Source organism: Phascolarctos cinereus, unplaced genomic scaffold, assembly GCF_003287225.1.
Source record: "Phascolarctos cinereus isolate Bilbo 61053 unplaced genomic scaffold, phaCin_HiC Scaffold_5;HRSCAF=322, whole genome shotgun sequence".
Classification (NCBI taxonomy): Eukaryota; Metazoa; Chordata; class Mammalia; order Diprotodontia; family Phascolarctidae; genus Phascolarctos; species Phascolarctos cinereus.
In genome coordinates this window covers 304,149,981-304,175,974 of record NW_027555958.1, presented here as the reverse complement: position 1 = coordinate 304,175,974, position 25,994 = coordinate 304,149,981, and the positions used below count along the sequence as shown (strand labels likewise).

Genomic DNA, 25,994 nt, shown 5'->3' with positions numbered 1-25,994 from the left:
CTCATTGGTGCCGAGAGCAGCGCGCTCAAAAGGCGAAAGGGAAGTAAACACTTTCCCCCGCCTTGGGGCGTCACTGATGCGCACTGCGCATGTGCAGTCCCCAGCTTCGACCCTTTTTTTCCAGTTGCGTTGGAGGCGTGGTCTTAACGGACTTCAACAATTTCCTCAGCGACGAGCCATAGCCGGGCTTGGGGCGCAGGCGCGCCAAGAAAGAAGGCTGCCGAGGGTCCCGGCGCCTGCGCAGCGCGTGTTTTGTCACCTGAAGGGACGCGGCCCCGGATGTTGTGGCTCCGGGAGGGAGATGGCGGAGGCCGACGAGTCGGCAGCAGCGGCTGCTGCGGCCGGCCCGGGAGCGGAGCAGCGGCCGGTGCCCGCCTTCAGGAGCCGCGGCGCGATGTCGGGCAGCGGCGAGCGGGATCGGCAGGTGGAGGCGGTGCAGCGGGCCCTGTTGGATGTGCTGGGGCCCTACGAGCCGCTGCTGAGCCGGGTGCAGGCAGCCCTGGTGTGGGAGCGCCCGGCGAGGAGCGCCCTGTGGTGCCTGGCCCTGAACGCGGCGTTCTGGTGAGAGACCCTGGCCCGGCCTCCCCCGTCTGCTCCCGGCCCACCGCTTCCAGGCCGGCCTCGGGGCTCCCTTCCTGCCCCCTTCCCTCTCATACATCCGTAACCCCAATTACCGCTCGCACCTCGACCTTTCTTGTGGTTATGTCCAGACACTTCCACTGGGTCATAGATTCAGACCTGGGGGGTGGAGGCCATAAAGCCCAGAACCCTTCTTTTATTACAGATGAGGAAGTTGAGGCACGGAGAAATGAAGTGACTTATCCAAGGTCACATAGCAAGGCTCTGGCTAAGGGGCTGGGATTTGAACCCAGGTCTTCTTGACTCCCAGTCCAGTGTGCTGTCCACTCCTCCATGCTGCCTCCCTTTGGCTGTTACTGCCGAGGCAGGGGTCCTGAGACCGCAGGGATGTGTCTGTGGGTGGTGTAGAGAAGAATATAGACGGTCGCATCATCTCAAGAGCTCTTCTTAGTCCATCTTCGTTTTACAGGTGAGAAAACAGGTCCAGAGAGCCCGTGACTTGTCCGAAGTCACACAGATAGCAAACAGCAGAACAAGGGTTCTAACATTCTGATTCCACGTCCAGTGCTCACCCCTCCCCCCAAGCACCACATGTTGTACCCCCTCAGTAGAATGGATGTAAGTTAAGTTCCTCAAGGACAGGGTTTTTTTTTTGTCTTTGTATCTCCAACTTCTAGTACAGCACTTTGAACATAGCAGGCATTTAATGTGTTTTTTTTAATATTGTCCAGTTACTGAAAGTATCTGAACTCATAAATCAGATCCCTATCCTTGACCTTACAAACTGCTCTCCCCCAAGCTGTAGAGTTAGCGTTAAGTCCTTAAATAGGTGTTTTATTAACAATTTTTGAGAGTGAGATTTTTACCTGTTTCAAAGCCACTGTGATTGTGACTCCTCCCTGTCCTTAGTGACATGTAAATAGATTTAGTTATGGTTAATAGGAATAGAAATTGAGGTTTGTGAATTCAGCTGAGCTAGAAGAGTAATCCTGTAAATACACTTTGAAAAACTGTCACTCAATTTAAAGGCTCTTGACATGGGCAGTAGATGGAGCAGCTCTTGCTGCCATTGGTAATATGCTGTCAACAGAGGTGGACTTGGGTCCTTCTGTTTATCTCAGCTTGCAGCTTGGGTTTCTGCTGATAACTGAGAAAACACTATTAACCTTTTTCAATAGTGGAGGGTGAAGTCATTCTGGATATAGAATGAAGACAAAATTTATCTGGTTTTATTTTTTTAAGGCTTAACTTCTGCAAACTCTTCATAGTAAAAATAAGCCACAGGGCAGCTAGGTGGTGTAGTGGACAGACCACTGGCCCGGGAGTCAGGAAGACTTGAGTTCAAATGCGGTCTCAGAAATATAACACTATCTGTGTGACTCTGGGCAGATCACTTAGCCCCAGTTGCCTCACCCCCTCCAAAAAAAAAGCCACACATCACTCTTTGTTCTACATATCCAGTTTTAAAATGTGGCTAAGTGAACTTAAATGGAATAGGTAATTCAAAGTTCAATGGTGGAAAAGCATCATTAATATCATTGAATTTTTACCTGCCCCATCTTGATGGGGAACCAGATTATGTCCTATTTTAAAGGCTCCCTAATCTGAGTTTAGTTTGGTGGAATTGATGTAAATCAAGCATTGGTAATATTTGGAAGGATTGTAGGCAAAATTGGAAAGTACAAGAAGGCACCTTCTTAGTACCTCCTGAGATGTCCTGCACCCTGGGATAGCAAGTGTTCTAATGTCCTCATGTGGTCTTTTGACTAGAGAACAACTCCTTGCTGCAGCATCCCTCTTAGGCCTGCCCTCCAAAGTACCTTTTGCTCCAAAGTGATATATTGTCTTCCCTTTCCCTACTTCTTTCAGTTGAAGTTACCATTCTTTTTCCTATAGGAAAGAAATTTTATTTTATTTAAGTATGTTTTTTCTTGTTAAAGTGAATGATTGATAAATTGTCCTACTTTGGGAGTAGTTGTATCATAAATCAGCAGCTGGTTAAACCAGATGCATGGGTGATATGTGTTCGAAATCTGTTTTTGAGCAGGATGACCCTCCTCACGGTCACTTCATTCTCCTGTTAACAGCATAATAGCAGGATCAGCAATGGCTTAGAATCCAACTTCAGCAGCACCCTTGTGAAAATTGTCTTGAAGCAGGAGATGTGGTGATGGGATGGGCATGTGGAACTCCTCTAACGGAGAACATGTGCTTATTTTAATGTTACCTTTGACTTGCTGCTTTTAGTAAGGTTTACCTTAAATAACAAAATATATTTTGTCTAGGATTTCATTCTGAGCTTCCTTTGGATACTGTGGGCCTTTTAAAGTATTTTTTGTGCAGGGATTTTATTTCTGGCATTTCCTAGTAACTTGTCTGCAGTGTACCCAAAACGTAGTTACTCTTATTATATTCCCACATACATTAAATAGGTAGAGAAGAGATTTGACAGAATGATAGGTATGATTCTGGTCCTGAAAAAGATCAACTGGTGTGTCCTGGGATCAGGAAGCTAGTTGTAAAAAGGATTCCGGCATATAAAGTGCAAAAATAGAATTTCCCCGTTGGTGACACCCTGAAGACTAGGTTAATCTGTCATTAGAATTTGATAGAATTACTTTCCTTGGGAAGTACTTTTTACTTCATGTATTTCAAATGTTCAATATGAAAGCCAGGATCCACAATTCAAGGAACAGTATTCATTGTGGGTCTGAGTCATCTTTTACTTTAGATATATAGGATGCTGTTTATTTCTTGAACTTAGAAGTTAAAGAATGAGAGGTAGGTACAGGTCATGCATCTGGAGGAAGCCAAAGAGAAACAGAAGTCCAACATGTATATAGCGGCACACTGCTTAGAGTTGGAAACAATATGCTGGCCATTATTTGGGGAATGGCCGAAAAACCTGTGCTATATGAATGTAATGGATTGTGATCATGTAGTAAAAAGTTACTCTTACTAGGAACAGACAAATGTGGAAAGATTTACATAAACCAATGAGTGAAATAAGCAGACCCACAATAGCAGTATATACACTGACTACAAGGTAAACGAAAAGATCACTAAAAAGGAAGTCCATCTCAGAATAGGTGAAAACACCAGGGCAGAATACTGTCTGCTTTGTCAATGAAGCTGTTTTATTGGCTGTTTCACTTAATGGGGGGGGGGGGTAGGCTTCTTCTAGAAATAACTGGAGTAAAGACAAAAAGCATCAGTAAAATGGATGTGTGTGTGTGTGTGTGTGTTTAAAGAAGGAGAGGTAAGGAATTACCCTAAAACAAGTCTTAATTTCAAGCTAGAGAGAAAGGAGTCTAAGATCTTTTCTTCCTTTTGAGGTACCCAGAAATAGTACATAATTGACTAGCCAATAAGAGTGTTGTTAGGCAAGGAACACAAATTGTTCTCATTGCAGAAGTCACACTCAGAATTTGGATAGGGAATTCTTTCTATTCTTAAGGCTCTGTGTTCTCTTTTGGATCATCATCTGCTTGTACCTGAGAAAGAATCATTACTATTATATTTCTTTCTCTTGGTAGGTACAGAGAATTGCCTATACCATTTCCTTCTATTAGAGCAGATAGACCACTGTTCTGTAATTTAATCTTAGAAAGTTCCTTTGGGCACTGAGGTTAACTAATAAATTGCTGATAGTGCTTAGGGAAACATTCCTTGTCTTTTTGGTGGTTTTAAGAGTTTGGTTTTTAACCTTCTGGCTTTCCAGGCCTCATATTTTGTGGTAGTCAAGGGCAGGAACCTTCCAGCAGTACATGCCTTTGTAGGTTTTCAGCTGCCTATCTGTAATTATCTTGAGGACTCACCATTGAGGATTGTGAGGCACTCCCTTCTCTTGTGTTGTGCCTACACCAGCCTAAGCCCCAATTAATGGTGAGAGCAAACAGGACAAGATCAAGTCAGCTAGTGAGTTTCCTAGGTGGACCAGATTGGAGCTACATACTTGAATCATGTTATAGGTCAGTAAGTATAGTGATAAAATACAGAGCCCTGGAAAGGCCCGCAGGCTTCAGATTTACCAAAGTGGTCTTCTGGTCCATGCTTTTACTAAGCAAGACTCCTAGCTGGAGGTCCGCAATTATTCAGGAGGCCCCTGAATTTTAAGGATTCATTAGGGACTGAATTAGCAGTCCACAAAATGTTTTCTGTTTGGGTTCAGAATGATTTGAGTATTCTTATCAGTTTGGGTTGACATGTCACATTTCAGGGAGTTATCGTGGCAGCTAATATGCTTGGAACATGAAAAAACCTCCAACTGATTTTGCAGACAGTTTGAGTAAAGAAGTGCTGGAGCAAAATTTTAAAAACTTGTTTCATCAGTTAAGAAGGTTATCTTGGCACAGAGCGTTTTTTTCTTACCAAGTTTTAAAATGAGAGTGAACAACTAAGTCTGATTAGGACTACAGATGGAGAAGAGAACACAGCACCTTACCTGTATTTTCATTTTTTTCTAAAATTTTTTTTTGAAAATTTCTTCTTCTTGCCCTCAGTTTATAGGGAGTGTCGGTATTGAACTCTCAGTGACAGGACTTTTTGGTTCTACTGAATTGACTGGAATTTTGTTAATTTTATGTTAAATCTACCATTAACATACATTAGTATTTCCAGAAAGGTGGTTTCACTTCTGGTTTTACTCTAGAATAATACCAAGTTGCATACCTGAGATCCATTTTTTTTTCTTCTGTCTCTGAAGATGTGGTAAAAATTCCCAACTAAAATCCCATCTTCTGCAAGAAGCCATTAGTCCTCTATTAGTGCTAGTGCCTTCCACCTGAGATTACCTTCCAGCTACCATGTATATATCTTACGTGTACATAGCCGTTTGTATGGCGTCTTTCCCATTAGAATGTGAGCCTCTTGAGGCAGAGACTATTCTTGCTTTTCTTTGTATTCCCAGTGCTTAATTAGCACAGTGCCTGACTTAAAAAAATGTTTGTTGACTAACTCTTCTTGCACTAATAAAAGGGATCAGTAATTAAAACAGTGGGTTTTGAATGAATCTCAGTCATTCTGGCCAATAGACTAAATACTTCAGGGAGTTATTAGAACAGGAATTCTTAACCTGGGGTTCATGAACTTCTTTTTAAAAAATAATTTGATAACTATTTCAATATAGTTGATTTCCTTTGTAATTTTATGTATTTTATGTTATGCATTTAAAAAGTCTTCTGAGAAGGGCTCTCTGTAGGCTTCACCACACTGCCCAAAGGGTCCTTGACACAAGAATCCCTGACCAATATTATAATTAGATTGCATTCTTTAAATGATGGTAATGAGAATCTGTTAAACTGTAGAAGCTGACCTAGAATAAACATTTGCCTTTAGGTGATCCACAAAGGGAATAATGTAGTTCTGTAGCATGTGAACAATCAAGATGACTATATTTGCAATATTCATTTTAGTTTTAAAAATTAAGTTGTAGTGTTTTTATGCTAATTACAGTTTCAGAGAAATGTTTATTTTATTTCTCCCTCCTCTCTCCCACCCAGCTTATTTTATTGCGTGACTGTTAACATCTTCCTTTAAGTTTCTGGTTGACAGAGGCCAGAGACATTTGGGTCATAATCTGATAAACTAAGCAGTTAGGATCTATACATTTTCCTTCAAACTACTTGGTTGCTCCTATCTCAAAAAACCTTATCTTCCATTGTAGTTCATTACTTGTATCTGGTGACAAAATTTCTTGGCAGGTAAATTTCCAGATTAACCCAAGGAAATGGTAAATGTGTTCTCAGTTTATCTAAAATACACCATCCTGAGATCTAAGTTCCTCTTTAATTGAAGAATTTACTCCAGGGGAAGAAGCAGTAGGGTAGAGAATAGAATAGAAATAGAATAGAAAAACAGGGAAAGCACAGTTTTATGCTCTTTGAAAACTATAGGATCCACCTGCCAAGATATGGCATTAAATTCATGTTGAGGGTCCAAGTAGTCTTTGTCTTTCTATTTGTGACTTTTATCCTTCTGAGAAGTTGATAGTGTACTCAAAAATGTTGGTATTGTGCTCTCCTTGTGTTCTCAGGATGGTGTAGGACTGTGGTGCCTATCTGTGAAAAAGGGTTAAAAGCTTGTCTTCTGGACCAAGGTTAATCTTGTGTCCACCACCCCCCCACCCCCCGCAAGAGTTTAGTGTCCCGTCTATTAAACAGAGCTTGTGAAAATGATGAGTGGGGCCCAGGTCAAATCCCACCATAGACCAGTTGTCAGAAATGGCTCTGATGTCTGAAACACAAGGCATTCTCATTGCCACAGTCTTTGGAAAACAAACCCATCTCAAGGGAGATTAACAAACACTCTTCCCCTCCTTGGAACCCATGTAAACAGCATTTGCAATTATGAGTTGGTGAGGGGAAATTGTAGACAGTCTGGATTCCCTCCCTGGGTATTCCTTATTCCAAGTGTTTCCAAGAGATAAGGATTGGGGCTGTATGTCTGCTGCTAGGACAGGGAAATGTTAGCATTACGATAGCAGATGAACTTTGGAGCCCTTATTGTTAGCCCCTGGTAAATTTGTTTATTTGTGGAGGTGATGAACTCATCTTTAGAGGGAAGATTAATGGCTCTTACCTGCTCTGGAGGCTTCTTTCCAGTCCTCATTTTAATCTCATGTATAATTGTTCTTTTAGGTGGTGGGGTAAAAATGTTGTGATGGGATTGTCACTAGTAAGAATGGCTTTTTAAACCTTAACAGTTTGATTCCTTCTCTTCCCCCCCCCCCACCTTGGATTATTCAGTCAGGTTTTTTTAGGTGTTGTAACGGGAAATAGTTTGTAAAGTGAGATCATTTACAACTCATTGGCTGCTTCTGTCCCTTTTAGTCTAGTTGTTAAGGTGAAGCTGGTCGCTTAAATTTCCAGACCTGAGTGGTTTCACTGTAGTATGAAGAATTAATAATAGTGGTTAAAATCATCCCATGATTTTGGATTGAAAAAAGATGCACAATCCAGGAGGATTTATTGGTAGTATTAAGAGGCAATAAACAAAAATCACTTTAAAAGACTTTGCTGCCAGGGTTCTGGCAGTGTTTTATTTGTAGTACAGAGTGAGAACTACCAAACTAGACAGTATTTAGGTTCCTTCCTTCTAATTCCTGACATTCACTCAACACCCTGAAGCATGTTCAGGATTTCTGCAGTAATCTAATAGAGAGATTGATAGAAATATATTTTACTATCTTATTTTGTACTGAAACTACATGTTGTCAATGCAGAATTTCTCTTTAGAGCTGAAAGGTATCCTGGAATATTTAGTCTAGTCTCCTGCATTTGGTGAGGAAAGTATCTCTGAACTTACCTGAGACTTAGAGAATTTAAGGGACTCGCCCAAGGTCACATAGCTAGTTAGAGCCATAGAAAAGAAACTAGAAGCCATGTTACCCACCTTAGTAGCGCGTTCCAGTTTCACTAAACCTTTCATGTGCCTGGCATTTTTCTTATTTTGAACTGGCTACATACTGATCTTTCTTTTGCTCTTCCTTTCCTTGCAGGTTCTTTGCACTGACCTCCCTTCGTTTGGTGTTTTTACTTGCATTCAGCTTGATGATAATTGTATGTATAGATCAGTGGAAGAACAAAATCTGGCCTGAAATGAGAGGTGAGTTTGGAAGCATTTGGAGTAATCTAGCCTAGAAATTTTTTACCTCTCTTGTGGTTTTTACTTTTTAGTAGGAAAAAATGTCCTTTTAATTTATGAATCCTCTGTTTTAGGGTAATTATGTAGGGTCTGTGTTTCATTTAAAGCTCAGTAAATCATGGCTCTCTCTTTTCTTGAACAGTAAATATAGAAAGCTGTCCCTTCATCATGGGAACAGTCTTTTGTCTTCATTATTGGCCTGAGAGATCATTTTGAGATTTATACGGTTTTGTTAACTTGATGATCAGCTTTACTTAATAAAGGTATATCATGAAATATGAATTTAGCTCTTATACACTTGATACCACCGAGAATACCAAAAAGTACACAACTTGGTCCCTGTCAACAAATGGTTTACAGTTTAGTTGTGGAGATTAAACAAAAAAAAATCAGAATTTAAATGATGATGTAAAAGTATTGGGATAGACAAAGCTATGAGTCAGAAGAGATGGAAATGACTATGGGCCGGATTGATAAGGAGAAGCTTCATGTAGGAAGTAAGACATAAGTTGAGCTGTGAAGGATTCAAATAGAAAGGAGGAACAGGCATGATAAGTGGGAAAAATCTTGAACAAAGACACAGTATCTCTACTTTCTCACCATACCCTCACCTCCATCAGTCCTCAGCACCTTATAACCTGGATTCTTTCCCTACCAGACTATTGAAAATTAGTTTTTCAAATGGAAGCATTGACTACTTTGATATTAAGTCCAAGGGCCTTTTATCAATCCTCATTCTCCCTCTCCAGCTTTTGACACTCACCGCTCCATTTTCTGGACATTCTCTCTTTCATTGTTAATAAGACACTACATTGTCTTGTTTTTCTACTTTTCTAATCATTTTTCTTTCTCTGATGGCATATCTTTCTTTTCCCAGTGCCTGAATCTTGGTCTACCTTGGTATCTTCAACTTTCTTCTGTATTCTTTCCCTTGCTGGTGTCATTTATTCCCACAGTTTCAGTAATCGTACTTACACAGGTAACTCTCCAGTGTTATTTTCCAACCTGACCTTTCTCCAGAGCTTCAGACTTGCATTTCCAGCGTCCCTTATCCACGTGGTGTTCCAGTGGCACCTCAAACTCAGCATGACTAGAACTATTGAGTATCTTTTTCCTCCCGAGTCTCTCCCCTCTCATGGCTTATTTGTTAGTGGTACCTTCATTTGTTCAGTCTTCCATGCTTAAAATGTTGGTGTTATCTTTAATTTTGTCCTCCCTCTCATTACTTAGAAGTAATCATTTGCCAGTTCCTCTCATTTCTACCTCTTGAACATATCTCACATCAATAATTCCTCTCTGTTCTCAGTACAACCAGACAACTTCAGGCCTTCCTTATCACCTATTTTGCTTGCCTTATAAGCCTACCAGACTTTTGTGCCTTTGCTCTCATCCTTCTCCAATCTATCCTTCATACTGCTGTCATATTTATCTTCCCTATATACAAATTCAATCTTGTTACTTTTATATTCAGATCCTTTCAGTGGTTTCTTATTGCCTAACAATTAAAGTTCAAACTAAGCCTAGCATTCAAGGCCTTACACAATCTACTTCTCCCATCTTTTAAGCCTGATCTCATTCCCCTCCACATGTGCAATGTTCCCACAAAACTAGATTACTTGCTATACCATGGAATCTCAGAAAAGGGACCTTTCAGGTCTTTAGTTCAAATTTTAACGGAATATGAATCTCCTCTTTTAATGTCCCTAAAGAATGATCATCTAGCCTATCCTTGAAGACCTCCAGTGATAGAGGCCTAACTATCTTCCAAGACAGTGCTTTTGGATATCTCTGATTATTAGGAGGTTTTCTCCAAGCCTAAATCTCTCTCTCTTCAACTTATCTCCATTCGCTTAGTTGTGTTTTCCCCCCTCTGAGGCCAAGTAGAACGAGTCTCCAATTACTTCACCATCCTGGTCATCTTCTTTTGGATGTGCTGCAGTTTATTAATGACCTGCCTAAAATATGGCATTTACAATTGATCACAGTTCTCTAGGACTGAGTATAATGAAACTATCCCCTTTCTTGTTCAAGATATTATGCCTGTCTTACTGCAGCCTTCGAGCATGTCTTTTTGTTATCTTTCATGTCACATTGTTAACTCATAATGAGCTTTCAGTTCATTAAACTCCCCAGATCTCTTTTGTATAACTATTATCTAGCAATAGCTCCCTAATAAAGTATTTATGCAGTGTTTATTTATCCCTAGTATATTATTTATTCTTTGGCCTTGTTCAAGACTTTATATTTATCTATTAAATTTCAAGTCATTAGTGTCAGCTTATCACTCTAGTCTGTCAAAATCTTTCTGGATTCTACTTCTACAGATTTGTTGATAAACAACAAATCATCTGTTTCTTCATATAAATCATTGAGAAAAAATATTAAAACAGCAGAGAACCAAGAACAGATCACTAGAGTATTCCACTAAAGACCTACATCTAAACTGATAACAACCCATTTATGATTTCTCTTTGGGTCTTGTCATTAAAATAGTTCTGAAGCCAGCCAACCCCATATTGTTTATGTTCACAAAAATAATGTGACATATATATATATATATATATATATATATATATTTTATATGTGCATATATAAAAATATATATGTACATATATATATGCATATATGCTGCGCTATAATCCAGGCAAACTGTGTTTCCAGTATTCTCCTAAAATATGAGTCTAGTGAACCTGAGTTTAAAAAAAAAAGAAATTATGTTTGGCATGATTTGTTCTTTTTTTAAAAAAATGTTTTATTGAAGCCTTTTATTTCTTTTTCTTTTTTTTTTTAGGTTGTACATATGCAGTTATGCAAAACACTTCCATAGTAGACATGTTATGAAAAACTAACTCTATTTCCCTTAATCCTATTCTGCCGTCCCATTTATTCTATTCTTTCTTTTGACCCTGTTCCTCCTCAGAAGTATTTACTTCTGATTATGCCCTTTTCCAGTCTGCCCTCCTCTCTATCATCCCCCTGCTCTCTTGTCCCCTTCTCCCCCTATTTTCTTGTAGGGTAAGACAAATTTCCATACCCAATTGAATGTGTATGTTATTCCCTCCTTAAGCCAAATCCTATGAGAATAAGATTCACTCATTCCCTCCCACCTTCCCCGTTTCCCCTCCACTGTAAGAGACTTTTCTTTTGGTTTTTTTTTGTGAGATAATTTACCCCATTCTACCTCTGCCTTTCTTCTTCTCCGAGTATAATCCTCTGTCATCCCTTAATTTTATTCTCCAGATACGACCCCTTAATCTTCAGCTCACCCTGTGCCTCTATCTATCTATCTATCTATCTATCTATCTATCTATCTATCTATCTATCTATACATACGTATAATTTTTTTCCTCCAACTACCCTAATACTGACAAAGGTCTCATGAGTTATAAATATCTTTCCATGGAGGAATGTAAACAGTTCAATCTTAATAAGTCTCTTATGATTTCTCTTTCCTGTTTACCTCTTCATGTTCCACTTGAGTCCTGTATTTGAAAGTCAAATTTTCTATTCAGCTCTGGTCTTTTCATCAGAATGCTTGAAAGTCCTCTATTTCACTGAATGACCATTTTTTCCCCTGAAGGATTATACTCAGTTTTGCTGGTAGGTGATTCTTGGTTGTAATCCTATCTCCTTTGCCCTCTGGAATATTAAATTCCATGCCCTGCGGTCCTTTAATGTAGAAGCTGCTAAATCTTGTGTTATCCTGATTGTGTTTCCACAGTACTTGAATTGTTTCCTTCTGGCAGCTTGTAATATTTTCTCCTTGACCTGGGAACTCTGGAATTTGGCTATAATATTCCTAGGAGTTTTCCTTTGGGGATCTCTTTCAGGAGGAGATCTGTGGATTCTTTCAATTTCTATTTTGCCCTCTGGTTCTCTATATCAGGGCAGTTTTCCTTGATAATTTCTTGAAAGATGATGTCTAGGCTCTTTTTTTTGATCATGGCTTTCAGATAGTCCAATAATTTTTAAATTCTCTCTCCTGGATCTATTTTCCAGGTCAGTTGTTTTTCCAATGAGATATTTCACATTGTTTTCTAATTTTTCATTCTTTTGGATTTGTTTTACAGTGTCTTGATTTCTCATAAAGTCACTAGCTTCCAATTGCTCTATTCTAATTTTTAAGGAAGTATTTTCTTCAGTAGTCTTTTGGACTTCCTTTTCCATTTGGCCAATTTTTCTTTTTAGGGCATTTTTCTCCTCATTGGCTTTTTGGACCTCTTTTGCCATTTGGGTTAGGCTTTTTTTAAGGTGTTATTTTCTTCAGTATTTTTTTGGGTCTCCTTTAGCAAGCTGTTGACTTGTTTTTCATGATTTTCTTGCATCACTCTCATTTCTCTTCCCAGTTTTTCCTCTGCTTCCCTTACTTGCTTCTCAAAATCCCTTTTGAGCTCTTCCAAGGCCTGGGACTGATTCATATTTTTCTTGGAGGCTTTGGATGTAGGAGCTTTGACTTTGTTGTCTTCTTCTGGTTGTGTATTTTGATCTTCTTTTTCACCAAAGTAAGATAATATAGTCTGACTCTTTTTGCGCTGCTTGCTCATGATCCCGGCCAATTACTTGAGTTTGAAACTCTTTGTTAAGGTAAGAGTCTGCTTCCAATGTGGAGAATGTACTGTCCCAAGCTTTGGGGGTTTGTACAGCTGTTTTCAGAGATACTTGTAGGGGCCTGTAAATTTTCAGTTCTTCCAAGGTGGTAGGATAAGGGGCGAAGTGTTTACTCCTTTCCTGGCCTGTGACCACAAGTATTCCGTTCTGTCCTGTAACTGTGAGGAGGGGTTCCTCTCCACAACCACTACAAGCTCCACCACACCAGCGTTCCTCCTTACCTCAGCACCGCCTCCCAGAACTGTGACCCAGATCCAAACACAGGCAAAGCAAGAGATTCCTGCTTCAGCACTGGCAAAGAGATCCCTGCAATCCCTCTCTGATCAGCCACTGGATTCCCCCCTCAGTCTGTGGGCCGGAAGTTCGGGAAGCAGCTAGCCGCCCCGCCCCCCCCCCCCCCCCCCCCCCCCCCCCCCCCCCCCCCCCCCCCCCCCCCCGGCCACGCTCTTGGGGAATGGAGCTTCCTTTCTTAGCACTGACAGAAACAGACTTTTCCCACTGACCTTCTAAGTTGTCTTTGGCATTAGTGGATTGAGGAGTCTGGGACCTCCACAGCTGCCCGTGATTCAGTCCTCTGAGGCCTGCTCCAGGTTCGCTGTGGCCTGCGCACCCACTCTGTGCTGCGCTCCCAGCCTGCCGCGATACACCTTTCTGATCAATCATCCAGGTTGTCTTGGGCTGGAAATGTGTTTCACTCTGTCTTTTTGTGTGTTCTGCTGCTTCAGAATTTGTTTAGAGCCATTTTTTATGAGTATTTGGAGGGGTTTGGGCAAGTCATTGCTTTCACTCTGCCATCTTGGCTCCACCCCCCCCAAGCCTTTTATTTCTTACAGCCATTTCCCAATAAACCCCCCCCCAACCTTATGTTATAACAAAGAAAAGCAGTTAAGTAGAACCACCTGACATAGAGACCAGTTCTGAACTGTAAGCAACATTCTGCATCCATAGTCCCTCACTCTTCTGCCAAGAGTAGGAAAATGTGTCTCATCATCTTTCTTTTTAGAACCAAGGTTGGTCATTACATTTTCTAAATTTTGATGTCTTTTCTTGTTGTTTTAATTTACATTATTCTAGTAACTGAATATATTGTTCTTCTTGTTCTTTTATCTTTATACATTTATGTCTCTCATCTTGTTTCTCTGAATTCTTCACATTTGTCATTTCTTATGATACAATCATACTCCATTACATTTGTGTACTTGTTTGTATAACTGGTCCCCTAAACAATGGGTACTCATTTTTAAAAGTGCTTTTCTGACTATTTTGGTATGTGTTGGATCTTTTGTGTCCTTGACGTCCTTGGGGTATGTGCCCAGTAGTGAGATCAGAGGGTATGAACAATCCAGGCATTTTTCTCAAATAAGACCAAATTGTATTCCGAAATAGTTGAACTAATTCACAGCTCCACTAACAGTGTATTAGTGTGCTCATTTTTCTACAGCCCCTCTAACACTATTTCTGTCTTTTGTCATCATTGCCAGTTTTATGGGCTTGAAGTAATACTTCAGAATTGTTTAATTTGCATTTCTCTTATTAGTGATTTGAAGCGTGTTTTCTTGTGATTGTTGATAAGTTTGATTTCTCGTTTTGAAAAACTAACCCTGTTTTAAGCTGAATTGCTTTCCAGCGTTCCTAGCAGTTCTTGGAATGACTTTTTCTTGATGGAGCTATGCTGGCTCTTAGTGATAACTGAGTCTTTTTCCAAATTCACACAAGTCATGCTTTTTAATTCTGCCAGGAATCACCAACTGATGATTTGAAGATGCCATCTTCTTTCTAGTTTTAATAATTGGGAAAATATCTGCCCATCTCTAGGCTTTGTTACTTCTCCTGATGTCCACATTTTTTCACAATCATTCCCCAGTGCTTTCAGAATGCTAGTAGGATAGAATTTATCTCAATCTTGTGATTTCAGGTCAGCTCTAGGTGCTCATTTATCTTGTATTTCAACTCCTTGTTAACTATCTTTTATCCTTCCCAATCCAGTTATTATCCTTTTTAGTAGATAAAGTAGAAGCAAAATATGAGTAGAATGGTCTTCCTCCTTTCTTTCATTTTTTTTTATCATTATCCCATCTACCCCAAGCAATGGTCTTATCACTTCTTTGATCTTCCTCTTGCCCCCAACATAGCTGAAAAATCCTTTTTCTGTTGTTCTTAGCGTTAATTTTCCAGATAATTCTGTGTTCGCTCTCTTAATGTTATTCTTAGAGGATTTTATTCATCCTCTGTTACTTTATATCTTCTTTGTGTGTTTTATAGAAATACAAGTTAGTTATCCATCAGGGAATAGCTAAACAAATTGTGTGAATATTATGGAATATCACTGTCTCATAAGAAACATGAAATGTGGAGAATTCATAGAGGCAAAGGAAGATTTTTTTTGTAAACTCATAGAGTGAAGTAAGCAAAATTAGGAAAACAACATACACAATGATTATAACATGTAAATGGAAAAGAACAAGAAATGGAACACCATGTAATTATATTGGCCAAGGTTGGCCTTAGGTGAGAGGTGAGAAAATGCATCTTCTTCCCTTCATTACAGGACGGGGGACATGGAATATTGAATATGGATTGATCAGATATTGTTGTCAGATAAAGAATGATGTTGAATTGGTTTTGTTGAATTGCTGTTTTTCCTCTTTTTAAATCTTCGTTTCAAAGGATAGCTAAATTGGTAGGGGAGGGAAAGGGGGATATGTTTAAGAATAAATATAACACAAGTTAAGATAAAATGTTTAAAATGTATGTTATTTCATGAGCCAGTATATCCTATTCAGTCAGTCTGTTTAAAACTTTTCATTATTTTCTTTCTTACAGGATGTTTTTGTGTTTCAGAATTTCATTCCTAAAAGATTCCAATCCATCCTTCTTTGGTTGTAGAATTTGCTTGTAGAATTTTAGGTGGTGGGATCCTTTGAACTCTTTGAAATTCCAGACTTTGATGTGCATCAGACTCTTTCAGGTTTTCCTCTTCTTCTCTGTTACGAACTCTAAGATGGAGTAGTTATTTTCACCGAAGGTTCCGTCCCAGTGGCTCTTTATTGGTCAGAATCCTGTCCAGAGTAGCAGTATCCTTTGTCAGTCATTTGAAGAATGAAATTGTCATTAAGACAAGTCAAGAATTTATCAGCTGTCCTATTTTTTTTGTTAGTATATACCAATAGATGTCCAGATCAGATAGTTGAAGTCCTTTGTCATGATTATATCATGTACCTGTACCAAATTTTGAAAAATGTTTCCTAACCAAACTTTTATCTTTTTCTTTTTCTGGTTAGATGGTCTATATTCCTTGAAAAATATTGTGTGTGTTTCTTCCTCCTTTGATCCCCATCCCATCTCAGTTAGTGGATTTGCTTACATAAATATGTCTTCTTAATATTTAATGTTACTTAATATATAATGCTACTCTGCTGCCCTTTTCATCAGTTCTGCTCCTTTTGACCAAGATATTTCTTCATCCCTCACAAGGTTGTGAGAATCAAATGAGAATATATATGTAAAGTGCTTTGCAGATCTTAATGTGCTGTATAAATGTTAGCTATTATTATTGCCACATTTCAGTTATAAGTTCCACTCTTCCAAATCTTAGTGAAACTTGTAGTTAGAACTTAACCTCACATATTGATTATTAGTTCAACTTATTTATTTTATATATATTTAATGCATTTGCGTGTAGTGGTCTCAGTGTTATTGTAGGCTATCTTCTTAGGTGCTGTTCTCTATGAATCATTGATCCTGTTTGCTGATTCTCTTTTTCCTGTTTTACCTGTGTATCTGGTTTGGCAGATCTATGTGGGCAGTTTTATTCTTTCTCCTTCTCTGTTTTCATTTTAAAACTCTCTTGATCATAACTGCAAGTCTCCAGGACATGTTGCATGTTATCCTGCCTGGATACCTTTGCTCATGCTATCTCTGCTCTCCCTTTATGTATAACCCCATCCCCATTTTAGAATCCTACACATCCTTTAAGGCCTAGCTAAAACTCCATTTACTCCATAAAATTTTCCTTGATTCCTCTAAGTTAGTTATGATCCTTCTTGGATCTTGAATACTACTCTCTTTATTTGCTTGTGATGTATTATAATTTTGTGTGTGTATATGTAAGGGGGGAGCCTATGGCTATAGGTATCTGGTCTCCCCCTACGAGAGAAAAAGTTCCATGATATCAAGGACAGTGTCTTTACTTAATCTTCACATTGTCCCTTAGCACCTAGCAAAGTATTCTGCACTCACAGGTACTATAGTACCTGTTGAAGTTGTTGAAAAATGTAAGGTATTGGGAGACAATGAGTAGGCTTTTTTCTAGCAGAGTAGTAATAAGGTTGGAAAGTAAGGTTAGAATTAGATTGTGAAAGGCTTTGAATGCCATGTTAAGAAGCTTGAACTTTGATCTTGTGGAGAGTGAGAGAGTTATTGAAGGCTTTTGATTAGGGGGATATGCTGAAAGTATTGTTTTAGAAAAAATAATTTTGTAGTAATATACAAGGTCATATTGAGGGGAAATAGCCTCAAGAGAAGAGTCTTTCATAGATATAATCAAGAAACCATTGCAGTAGTCTGGGTGTGAGGTAATAAGTAGAATAGTAGTAATGATAAAAGACAGGAAAGGATGGATGCCAGACACATTAAAATCACTAAAACTTGGTGACTGGTTGGATATGGAGAGTGAAAAAGAAAATGTTCTTTTTTTGGTGGAAAAAGTCAGGAGGAAGAGCCAGGTGGGAGTCCAGGGTGGGGGTGGAGAAGATGATGAATTTGACTTAATGTACCTCAGTGTAGTTTGTAGAGTGACTATTTAGAAATGTGTATTTTGAAGTACTGTCAGGACATCAAAGTGAGATGTCCAAGTAGACATTTGGAGTTGTGGGACCAAAGCTTAGGAAAGAAGTCAGGGCTAGAGAGGGATTTTGTGAGATAACCATCTAGAGATGATGCCTAAAGGTGTTGATGTGACTTGATTATGTGTTGATAGATTATTAGCCAGGCAAATAGAGACTTGTGTAAACACATACAGTGTTACACAAACATGGTGCCGATGGACCATTTTTCCTTTTTTAATAACATTGGCCTCCATCTCCTGCAAATTTAGTTGCACAGTAATGAATTCTTTTTCCATTTTGGGTTCCCTGGAGAAGCAGACAGGCTTAGATTAACATACCCTTGTCTGTAGCTCCCTAACTTTATAGTGTAACTTGGTGACTCTGTTGTGTTTGCTGCTGTATTTTCCCCAAACCTATTAAAACTTGAGTTGTCAAGCTGATAGAGCTTGTAACAACAGCCTAACATTATCATGTTCAGTTTTTCCTACCAACTAATGCTGATGTTTGTTTTAATGTTGTAGTGGCAAGACCCGACGCATTAGACAATGAGAGGTATGAAAAACTAATTAAATCCCTTTTCATTGCTCTGATTGATTCATTCTGAAAATGGTGTTTGATTCTTTAATAACCTTGCTCTCCAAATACACAGTGTAGGATGACAGCCTGTTTTGTTCTAAATAAGCATCTTTGGTATGTCTGAAATTCAATCAAAATATGTACAGAAATATTCAATCTCATTTGATCTTTGAAAGAGGTTTTTGAATAGGAAACACTTTAGTGCTTGGCATGTCAGGGGTAGAAGGAGACAGGGATGGGGGCAGATAGTAGATGCATTACTCAGCTACAGTGTGACAGTAGAAAGGCACCAATATAATGTTTCCTGACATTTTTATACTAGGTCATCTAGCGTTATTATGTGACCTCTGGCTTTTTAATGTCGTTTGTCAGAGAACACATTGGTTTCTAGCACCAGCAAGCCAAAGATAACTCTTGTGTCTATAGTGTCTGCTTTCATGATTGATTTCATTCACATCATCCATCTGATCCCAGGAAGATTTCTGTGGTGTGATTTATTTTGGTTTTATTTTATTTTCCCTACACACCACCAGTTGCCTCCATCTCAGCAGTGTTGGTATCAGATTGTGTGCTACTTTTATTCCTGTATTGCAATCAAAGTGATTTGCAAAGGCTCGAATACAAATGGGAAAATACTTAAGTACAAAGAGCCCTGCAGCAGGGTGGGAGGTTTACGCATGCAGCCTGGGCTTCTTGCTCACCAGGTAGGGGGTTGTTGGAACAAGTTCATTCTCCTGCTTCCCAACTTCAAGTTTCAACCTGTGAGCTAAGAAGAAAGCCCAGCTGTCAGCATGTGGCCATGCTTCATCTCCATGGCACCTGGGGGTTGGCTACTACCCAAGCCCAATTTAAGGCCTAGAAAACATTAGTTAGCATTTGTACCAAGTTCTCAGTACACCTGGGGAACCCCCATCCCCCTCTGTTCACAGATCCCCTTCTTTCTTCTGTAGCTGGGGCTTTGTACACCCTCGGCTCCTTAGCATGCCTGAGCTCTGCCACCATGTAGCGGAAGGCTGGGTTAGTGGGACCACTTTCATAAGGAATCTCTTCCTTTTCAAAAAGCAAAACCCAGGCAAGGTAAGAACCTCCCTTACGTTCTCCCTTCCTTCACTACCCCCAGCCCAGGGTTGGAACTCTCTATTTGACATAGCCTTGTTACCGTTAAACCCTATCAGCAGTTACACACTGTCATCCAGGAAGGGCAAGGCAGTGGCATTAGTGGAAGCAAAGAAAGGTGTCTGGAGGAGATTCTCACTACTAGGATCCAAGACCTTGGTTGGTGACTCCTGGGGCTTGGTTTCTGACACTTAGAGCTCACAGTAGTGCCATTTTCCTGTCTCAAAGCAAAGAAAGCATGTCTGTGTGCATTCTGTGTTGTGTGTAAGGTTACTATGGTGGGAGGGGGTTGTTTGTTTTTTTGGTTTTTTTTCCTGGATCAAAAAAAAAACCAAACACAACAACAACCTTGTGCTTTTAAGAAAGCATTTTTTGGCCAAGTCCTATTCAAACAAGTGTCTTAATGTGAAGTGCAGCCCTATGAGGTTAGCAGCATAAAAAGGGAGTTTGAATAGAAATAAGCCCTCCTTCCCCTACCAGTAACATCTAGGCACCATCAGATCTAACATGTCCATTGCTTGACTCATGGCTCAAAAAGCATTATCTCAGCCTGGCCCTTTCATATAGATCAGAAACCTAATGCTGTTTTCCTGGTTTCCCCAGTTCTGCTTGTTGAGCTGCGGTATACTGACCTTTCTGGCTGTCCTGGGCCGCTACATTCCTGGCCTCCTGCTTTCCTACTTATTTCGTAAGTTTTACATATAAAAATATTTACAGATTTCCCCCAAACATAACTGACCATGTGGCCAGTGAGAAAGCTCTTGTGATGTCATGTCCTTAAGGAAGTGACCTGAAGATTTTTTTTTAAAGTTCCATAACTTTTTATCTATAACAGGCCCTATACAAATAAAGTCTTTCTCCTAGTCATTCAGTCAACAAGCATTTAGGTGCTAGAGATACAGAAAAATGAAAGAATCCCTGTCCTCACATTCTGTCAGAAGACATCATGCACATATAAAGTACATGCAAACAAACACAAGGGAAATTTTTTTGGGGTGTGGGGAGGAGCCCTAGCATATTGGTGGATTTGATTCTAGCAAATCAGTCTTTGAAATCTTGGTTCACAGATACACTCCCACCTTTCGTTCTTTTGGGGGGGGCACTAGGCAATGGGGTTAAGTGACTTGCCCAGGGTCATACAGCTAGTGTCAAGTGTCTGAGCCCGGATTTGAACTCAGGTACTTCTGACTCCAGGTCCTCTGCTCTGTCCACTGCACCACCTAGCTGCCCCAATATATTCCCACCTACAAGAGGATTTTTGTAGTTTCACCTGTGGAGAGAGCTTTTAGTTTGTGTGCCTAAGATACCTACCCTGAACATGATTCTTAGATGCCCTGAACTGGATTCCGTTATATTTTCATTGGCATTTGTAGATTAAATTATTTACTGCTGGCTTGTCAAGGAAGTCAGCTGAGGCTGGATTTCTTAAGTTCTAACAATGATCTATCCTGACCTCATTCAGTACCATGTGAAATTTCTGAGCCATTTACTCTTTGGCCTTCTTGCTCAACAATTATGTGTAGCCAATTCCACGACATGGTTTTAAACTCTGTTCGTGATATATGCTCAATACTACTCTCCTGATTCCCCCCTCACCATTGGAATCCTGCCCGCAAGAAGATGTTAGTTTGGGGAGGAATATGAGACACAGTTATGAGCAGTCCTAAATACACTTGAATACCCACAGAGAAACGTGCTAGAAAATGCAACAACACCTGTACTGCAACTTCAGCAACATAAGATCTCAGCATTATGGAAGAGAAATACAATTCACTTTGTATACCTTTCTCTGTAATTTCTTGCCACTTCTTCCTCTCGTTTTCAGTTCTTTCTCTCCTGCTGTGGCCCCTTGCTGTGTACCACAGACTGGGGCAGCGATTGTCCGTGAGGCTAGAGCCGGCCCTGCAGCGGCTGGACTTCAGTGTCCGTGGTTACATGATGTCCAGGCAAAGGGAAAGGCACTGTAAGTATCCTGAGGGTATTTGATTCTTGTTTGGGGCCATTTAGGGGTGAGAATAGGTGATGGGAAGAAGAGTATGTTTTATGTACCTGAGATCAGCTTGGGATGTGGATAATAGGAAAGGCAGACTTGATATTTTATGCCAGCTTGAGCTCACAATTGTCATACAGGGCACAAATCATCAGACACCTGGTGAGTGGCCATGAAGTTGTCTTCCTCTGCAGGTTGGGTACAGCATAGCCCCCATGAGACCTGAATAACATAGCTATAAAAAATGGCTCTCAGTCTTTCCTGGGTTACTTGGAAAGCACGAGTCTCCCTCAGGAATATCATTTAACTCAGGATAGAAGTCTCCTTTTTGTTCTTTGCTGAAACAATGTTCAGATAGCATTTTTAATGTTGGGTCTGCACCAGGTCATCCCAGAAAGCTGTTAGATAGGCCCAGTTGCTAGGTATCTAATGGGCATAACAAGTGGAGGTGGGGGGAACTTGGGAACAGCATTGTCTTGTGCCATCAACTCATCCTGCTCCACAGGCTCAGCTACCACACCCTCAGGCACAATCACTGTTCTTTGGGGCTCATTCAGATAAAGTGACCTCTCCCATTCCTGTTCTGGTTTCACATCTTGAAAGCCCAGTAAGCAGTGTTCACCAAAGAGGGTGATGGGCCTTCTCTGTTCTGTTTTCATACAGTGCGGCGTGCCCGAGCCTTGCACTCTGATCGTGCTGTGGAGGACAATAGTGATAGTGAAGAAGAGCTAGCTGCCTTCTGTCCTCAGGTAACATGGAGTTAGGTTCATTAGGCATTTTGTGTCTTTACTAACTTCCCTTAGCATTTGGCACCCTGTGTGTAGGCAGTGACCCTCTTTTAAATTTAAGATGTGCTCTGGACACTGTTTGGCTTTAAGCCCAGCATGAAAGAGGACAGCTAGAATTGTGTTTGGGCCTTTGTACTTGGACTCCCAGTTTGAGCCTGGTGAGTAGCACAGTAGCTTCTTCTTACACCTGCACCCCTATCTGCTAATCATAGTGCTACTTATGAGAGTTTTAACTCAAGAAAAGTCTCCCTCACCTGTTCCCCCCCCCCAACAACTTTCAGATCAAGCAGTGTGCCTCTTCTCCTGGCAACTCTGGACATCAGTATTCTCTAGAGGCATTATGACAGAAACAAATGGCCAGTGTCCCCACCTCTGCCTTTCCTTTGACCTCTGCAGGAATGATGTGTTAGTACATTTTCCCTAGGAAACTTGGCCTAAAACAACCTAGATGTTGACCAAGATCCTTGGGTTTGCCTGTGTTGTATTGAAATTAAGGTGCTCGGGGCAGCTAGGTGGTGCAGCAGATAGAGCACCGGCCCTGAAGTCAGGAGGACCTGAGTTCAAATCCTGTCTCAGACCAAACACTTGACCCTTACTAGCTGTGTGACCCTGGGCAAGTCACTTAGCCTCAATTGCCTTAAAAAAAAATAAGGTGCTTGAAAAAGGATGGCTTTAGGATTTATTGGCTATGGATGTGTGGGTGGTATTTGCCATCTTTATTTACATTTCCATTGTCTCAAGCCTGGCCTTTATTCTTAGGTCTTATGGCTGTGGGTCTTTCTATGACTATCTCTGAGAATTCTACCTAGTGTCTAATCTTAATAAGTGATTAAGTGGTACTCTTAATAAGATTTATCTGTCTTCTTTTCCTCTAAGTTGGATGACTCCACTGTGGCTAGGGAACTGGCCATCACAGACTCAGAGCACTCAGATGCTGAGGTCTCCTGCACGGATAATGGCACATTCAATCTCTCCAGGGGTCAGACACCACTGACTGAGGGATCAGAAGGTGAGGCACTACCCAACACCTGTCCCTCCTGACACACACCCTCCCCTTACTCCAACAGTGGCTTGACCATGTTTGTTAGCTCATCTAGCGGAATGGACCATCACCCAATGTAGTAGAAGAGGGGTATCACCACACCACTTACTTTAGGATTAAGTGGCTTAGAGTTTTAAGGTTGTAGTACAGCAGGCAGAAGTTAGATGTGACCAAAGTCAAGGTGTAGGTAGTATGGCTTTTAGAAACCTTTAGTCTTTTAGTAGCCTTATATTTCAGTTCCTGTGTGTGGCAGGGATTGGGAAACTCCTGTTTCGGAAGTGGTTGTGTTTGTTCCTAGAGAAACCCATATGAGTAGGCAGGGGGAGCATAGAAAGATAACTTTGCCCAAGCCTCATCTATTCAGACCTGTGAGTAGAAGAAAGGTAACCAGTCACAAGGGTTTGAATTCACAAGGTAAAGTCTTGGGTGGGAATGGCCTCTGATTATATGTAGCTGGCTCTGTTCATAGGTGGGGTAACATGAGGATGGGAAGTGGTACGGGGAGCAGCAGCCATTTTTCTGATCCTTCCTCATTCTCTCTAGATCTGGATGGTCATAGTGACCCTGAGGAATCATTTGCCCGGGACCTCCCTGACTTCCCTTCCATTAATGTGGATGCTACAGGCCTGGATGATGAGGATGACACCAGCATAGGGCTTCCCAGCCTTGCTTATCGTTCCCCTGCAGGAGCTGAGGAGCCCACCACCAACCAAGATGAGGCTGTCCTGCCTGAGCTCTTACTCAGCACTCTTCCCACAGGAGCCAATCTCACCAGCAATCTTGCCAGCCTGGTCTCCCAGGGTATGATCCAGCTGGCCCTGTCGAGAGCCCAACAGCAGGCACCCCCTGCTGCCCCTCAAAGAGCTGCACGAGGTTTCCTAAGGGCCCCCAGCTCTGATCTGGACACTGATGCTGAAGGGGATGACTTTGAACTGCTAGACCAATCAGAGCTCAATCAACTAGATCCTTCGAGCTCTCGGAGCCACTGAGGCACATCCTTTTTTGGGGGAATGGTTTGTGGTTTTGCTCTTTTTTCCCCTATCTCACTGGGGATGATGGAGGCAGGGAAAGAAGAATCTGGGTCCCGCCTCCTAAATTTGATTATCTGCGTACATTGTTGGCTAGCCATTTGGGCCCCTGCTTAGAGAGGATACTACCTTGTCTCTAGCTGGACACCCATTTATGAGCTCAGAGTCATAGACGATGGAGGCAAAGCTCCTTAAGTGAAGCTTCTTCCATCAGGATAATACTTTCTTTGCTGGGAACAAGGGAGTTTGATGAACTGGCCCCTGGGATTCATTGTTCCAGAGTTTCTCTCCTATGGGACGATGTTTGCTACAAGGTGTGGGTGCTCAGGGACCCTATATAAAACAACTGCCCATCTTACTTCCTCTTCCCCCATCCCTTTCCTTAAAGCCAAAGTGTGGAATGGCTCTTAATGCAGTGGGGTGGTGCTGGAGGCCCCTGGGGCCAGCAGCGTGAACTCGGGAGGTTTCATTGCTGTGTCTCTTAATCATGATTTGTTTTTTTCTACGTAAGTTTGCAGAGCAAGCTTGCCCTACTACCACTTACGGCCTTGTCTCCAGTGCCCAGAAAGACTGCTTTCAAGAAAAAGGGTCAGGGAAAGAAACAATGGTAGTGGGGGAGTGGGTAGCAAGATCTCTGCTAGAATTGCTGGTTGTGCTGTGGAGTTTAGGGAGGGTTCTGGATTTGCTTCCCAGATCTTCTGAGTTTCATATCAGCCCTTGGAGCTTCCCACTTGTCTGTTTCCCTGTTAATCCCTCACTTTATTGAAGCACTAACCTAAATAATGAGCAAAGCAATAGCCATTTCTGAACTTTCCTGTCTTTCCCCTCTCCCTGCCCCCCAGCCGTTTGTGAACAACTCGTGGGGCTTGGCAAAGTAGCACTTTAGATGGCCCAGTGGCATTCATTCAGTTCTTGCACCAGCTCTCTGAATCCCTGCCAGCCTGTACACAACTTGTTTTTATTTTGAATTCTCCCTAGCCTTGCTAGGGACTTCATTCAAGGATGAGTGCAGTTGGCATAAGCATTTTTCCAATGTGCAGCCCCTCTGAGAGGGCCTTTGCCATGCCATAATTCCTTTTGTAATCATTCAAGAGAGAGGAAGACCCCTCAGAGATCACCATGTCCCCTGGGGCTGCATCTAGAACCCTCTGCTTCCCCATAACAGATCTGACCATCCTGTTTTCCTCTGCACTACCCTTTCCTGCTCCTCAGGGACCATTCCTCCTACACTACCAGACTATGACAGATGTTAGACAGAGCCCATTTCCATGTGCTGCAATTAGGAGTGTTTTCCTTTTTCCTGTAGTCTGTTCAAAGAAATACAGGGGGCAGTGAATGATATTTGACCAAGGGAAGGAAGAAAAAGTAGCTGCCATATTACCTTTATATGACGGTTGGGAAGACAGGTTCCCCCTTCTTACCACTCCTGGGACAATTCAAAGCTCACCTGTCTTGTTTGGTAAAGCTGTGATACATAAAGACAACAGGTGGCAAGTTTGAAAGCAAGCAGTTATGGAAAGACAGCCAGGATTTCTGGGTTTGCACGAAGATGTGTAGATTCAGGCCCTGGGAATGGATAAGAGGGTAGAAGGTACGAAGAAAAGTTGAAGAAAGTTTCTTAGGGTGTTTCCTAGCTAGGGGCTCCTACTCTGAATCTGTTTTCCACTGTGAATTGGGGGATGGGTGGGAGGGCAGATAATTCGAAAATAAATCTTGTATGAGAAAAACATTTTGTTGTTGATGTTCCCAGTGGAGTAGCCTGCCCTTCAGAGCAGAAGACGTTATCCGTGCGGCATC

The 25,994-nt window shown here is 41.2% G+C and overlaps 1 protein-coding gene across 2 annotated transcripts; it reads left to right on the top strand.

Moving 5' to 3' along the window:
* The first annotated feature begins 61 nt into the window (after positions 1-61).
* On the top strand, positions 62-25,926 carry RETREG3 (reticulophagy regulator family member 3). Of its 2 annotated transcripts, none has more exons than XM_020972651.1 (9): positions 62-561; positions 8,078-8,184; positions 18,179-18,209; positions 19,184-19,310; positions 19,953-20,037; positions 21,175-21,312; positions 22,003-22,088; positions 23,004-23,136; positions 23,713-25,926. In XM_020972651.1, exons 1-9 carry the CDS (start codon positions 77-79, stop codon positions 24,156-24,158), a joined length of 1,638 nt encoding a protein of 545 aa, XP_020828310.1. In that variant the 5' UTR covers positions 62-76; the 3' UTR covers positions 24,159-25,926. The 2 variants fall into 2 exon arrangements, with proteins under 2 accessions (XP_020828310.1, XP_020828311.1); XM_020972652.2 differs by having other exon boundaries at positions 19,163-19,310.
* Positions 25,927-25,994: the final 68 nt, after the last annotated feature.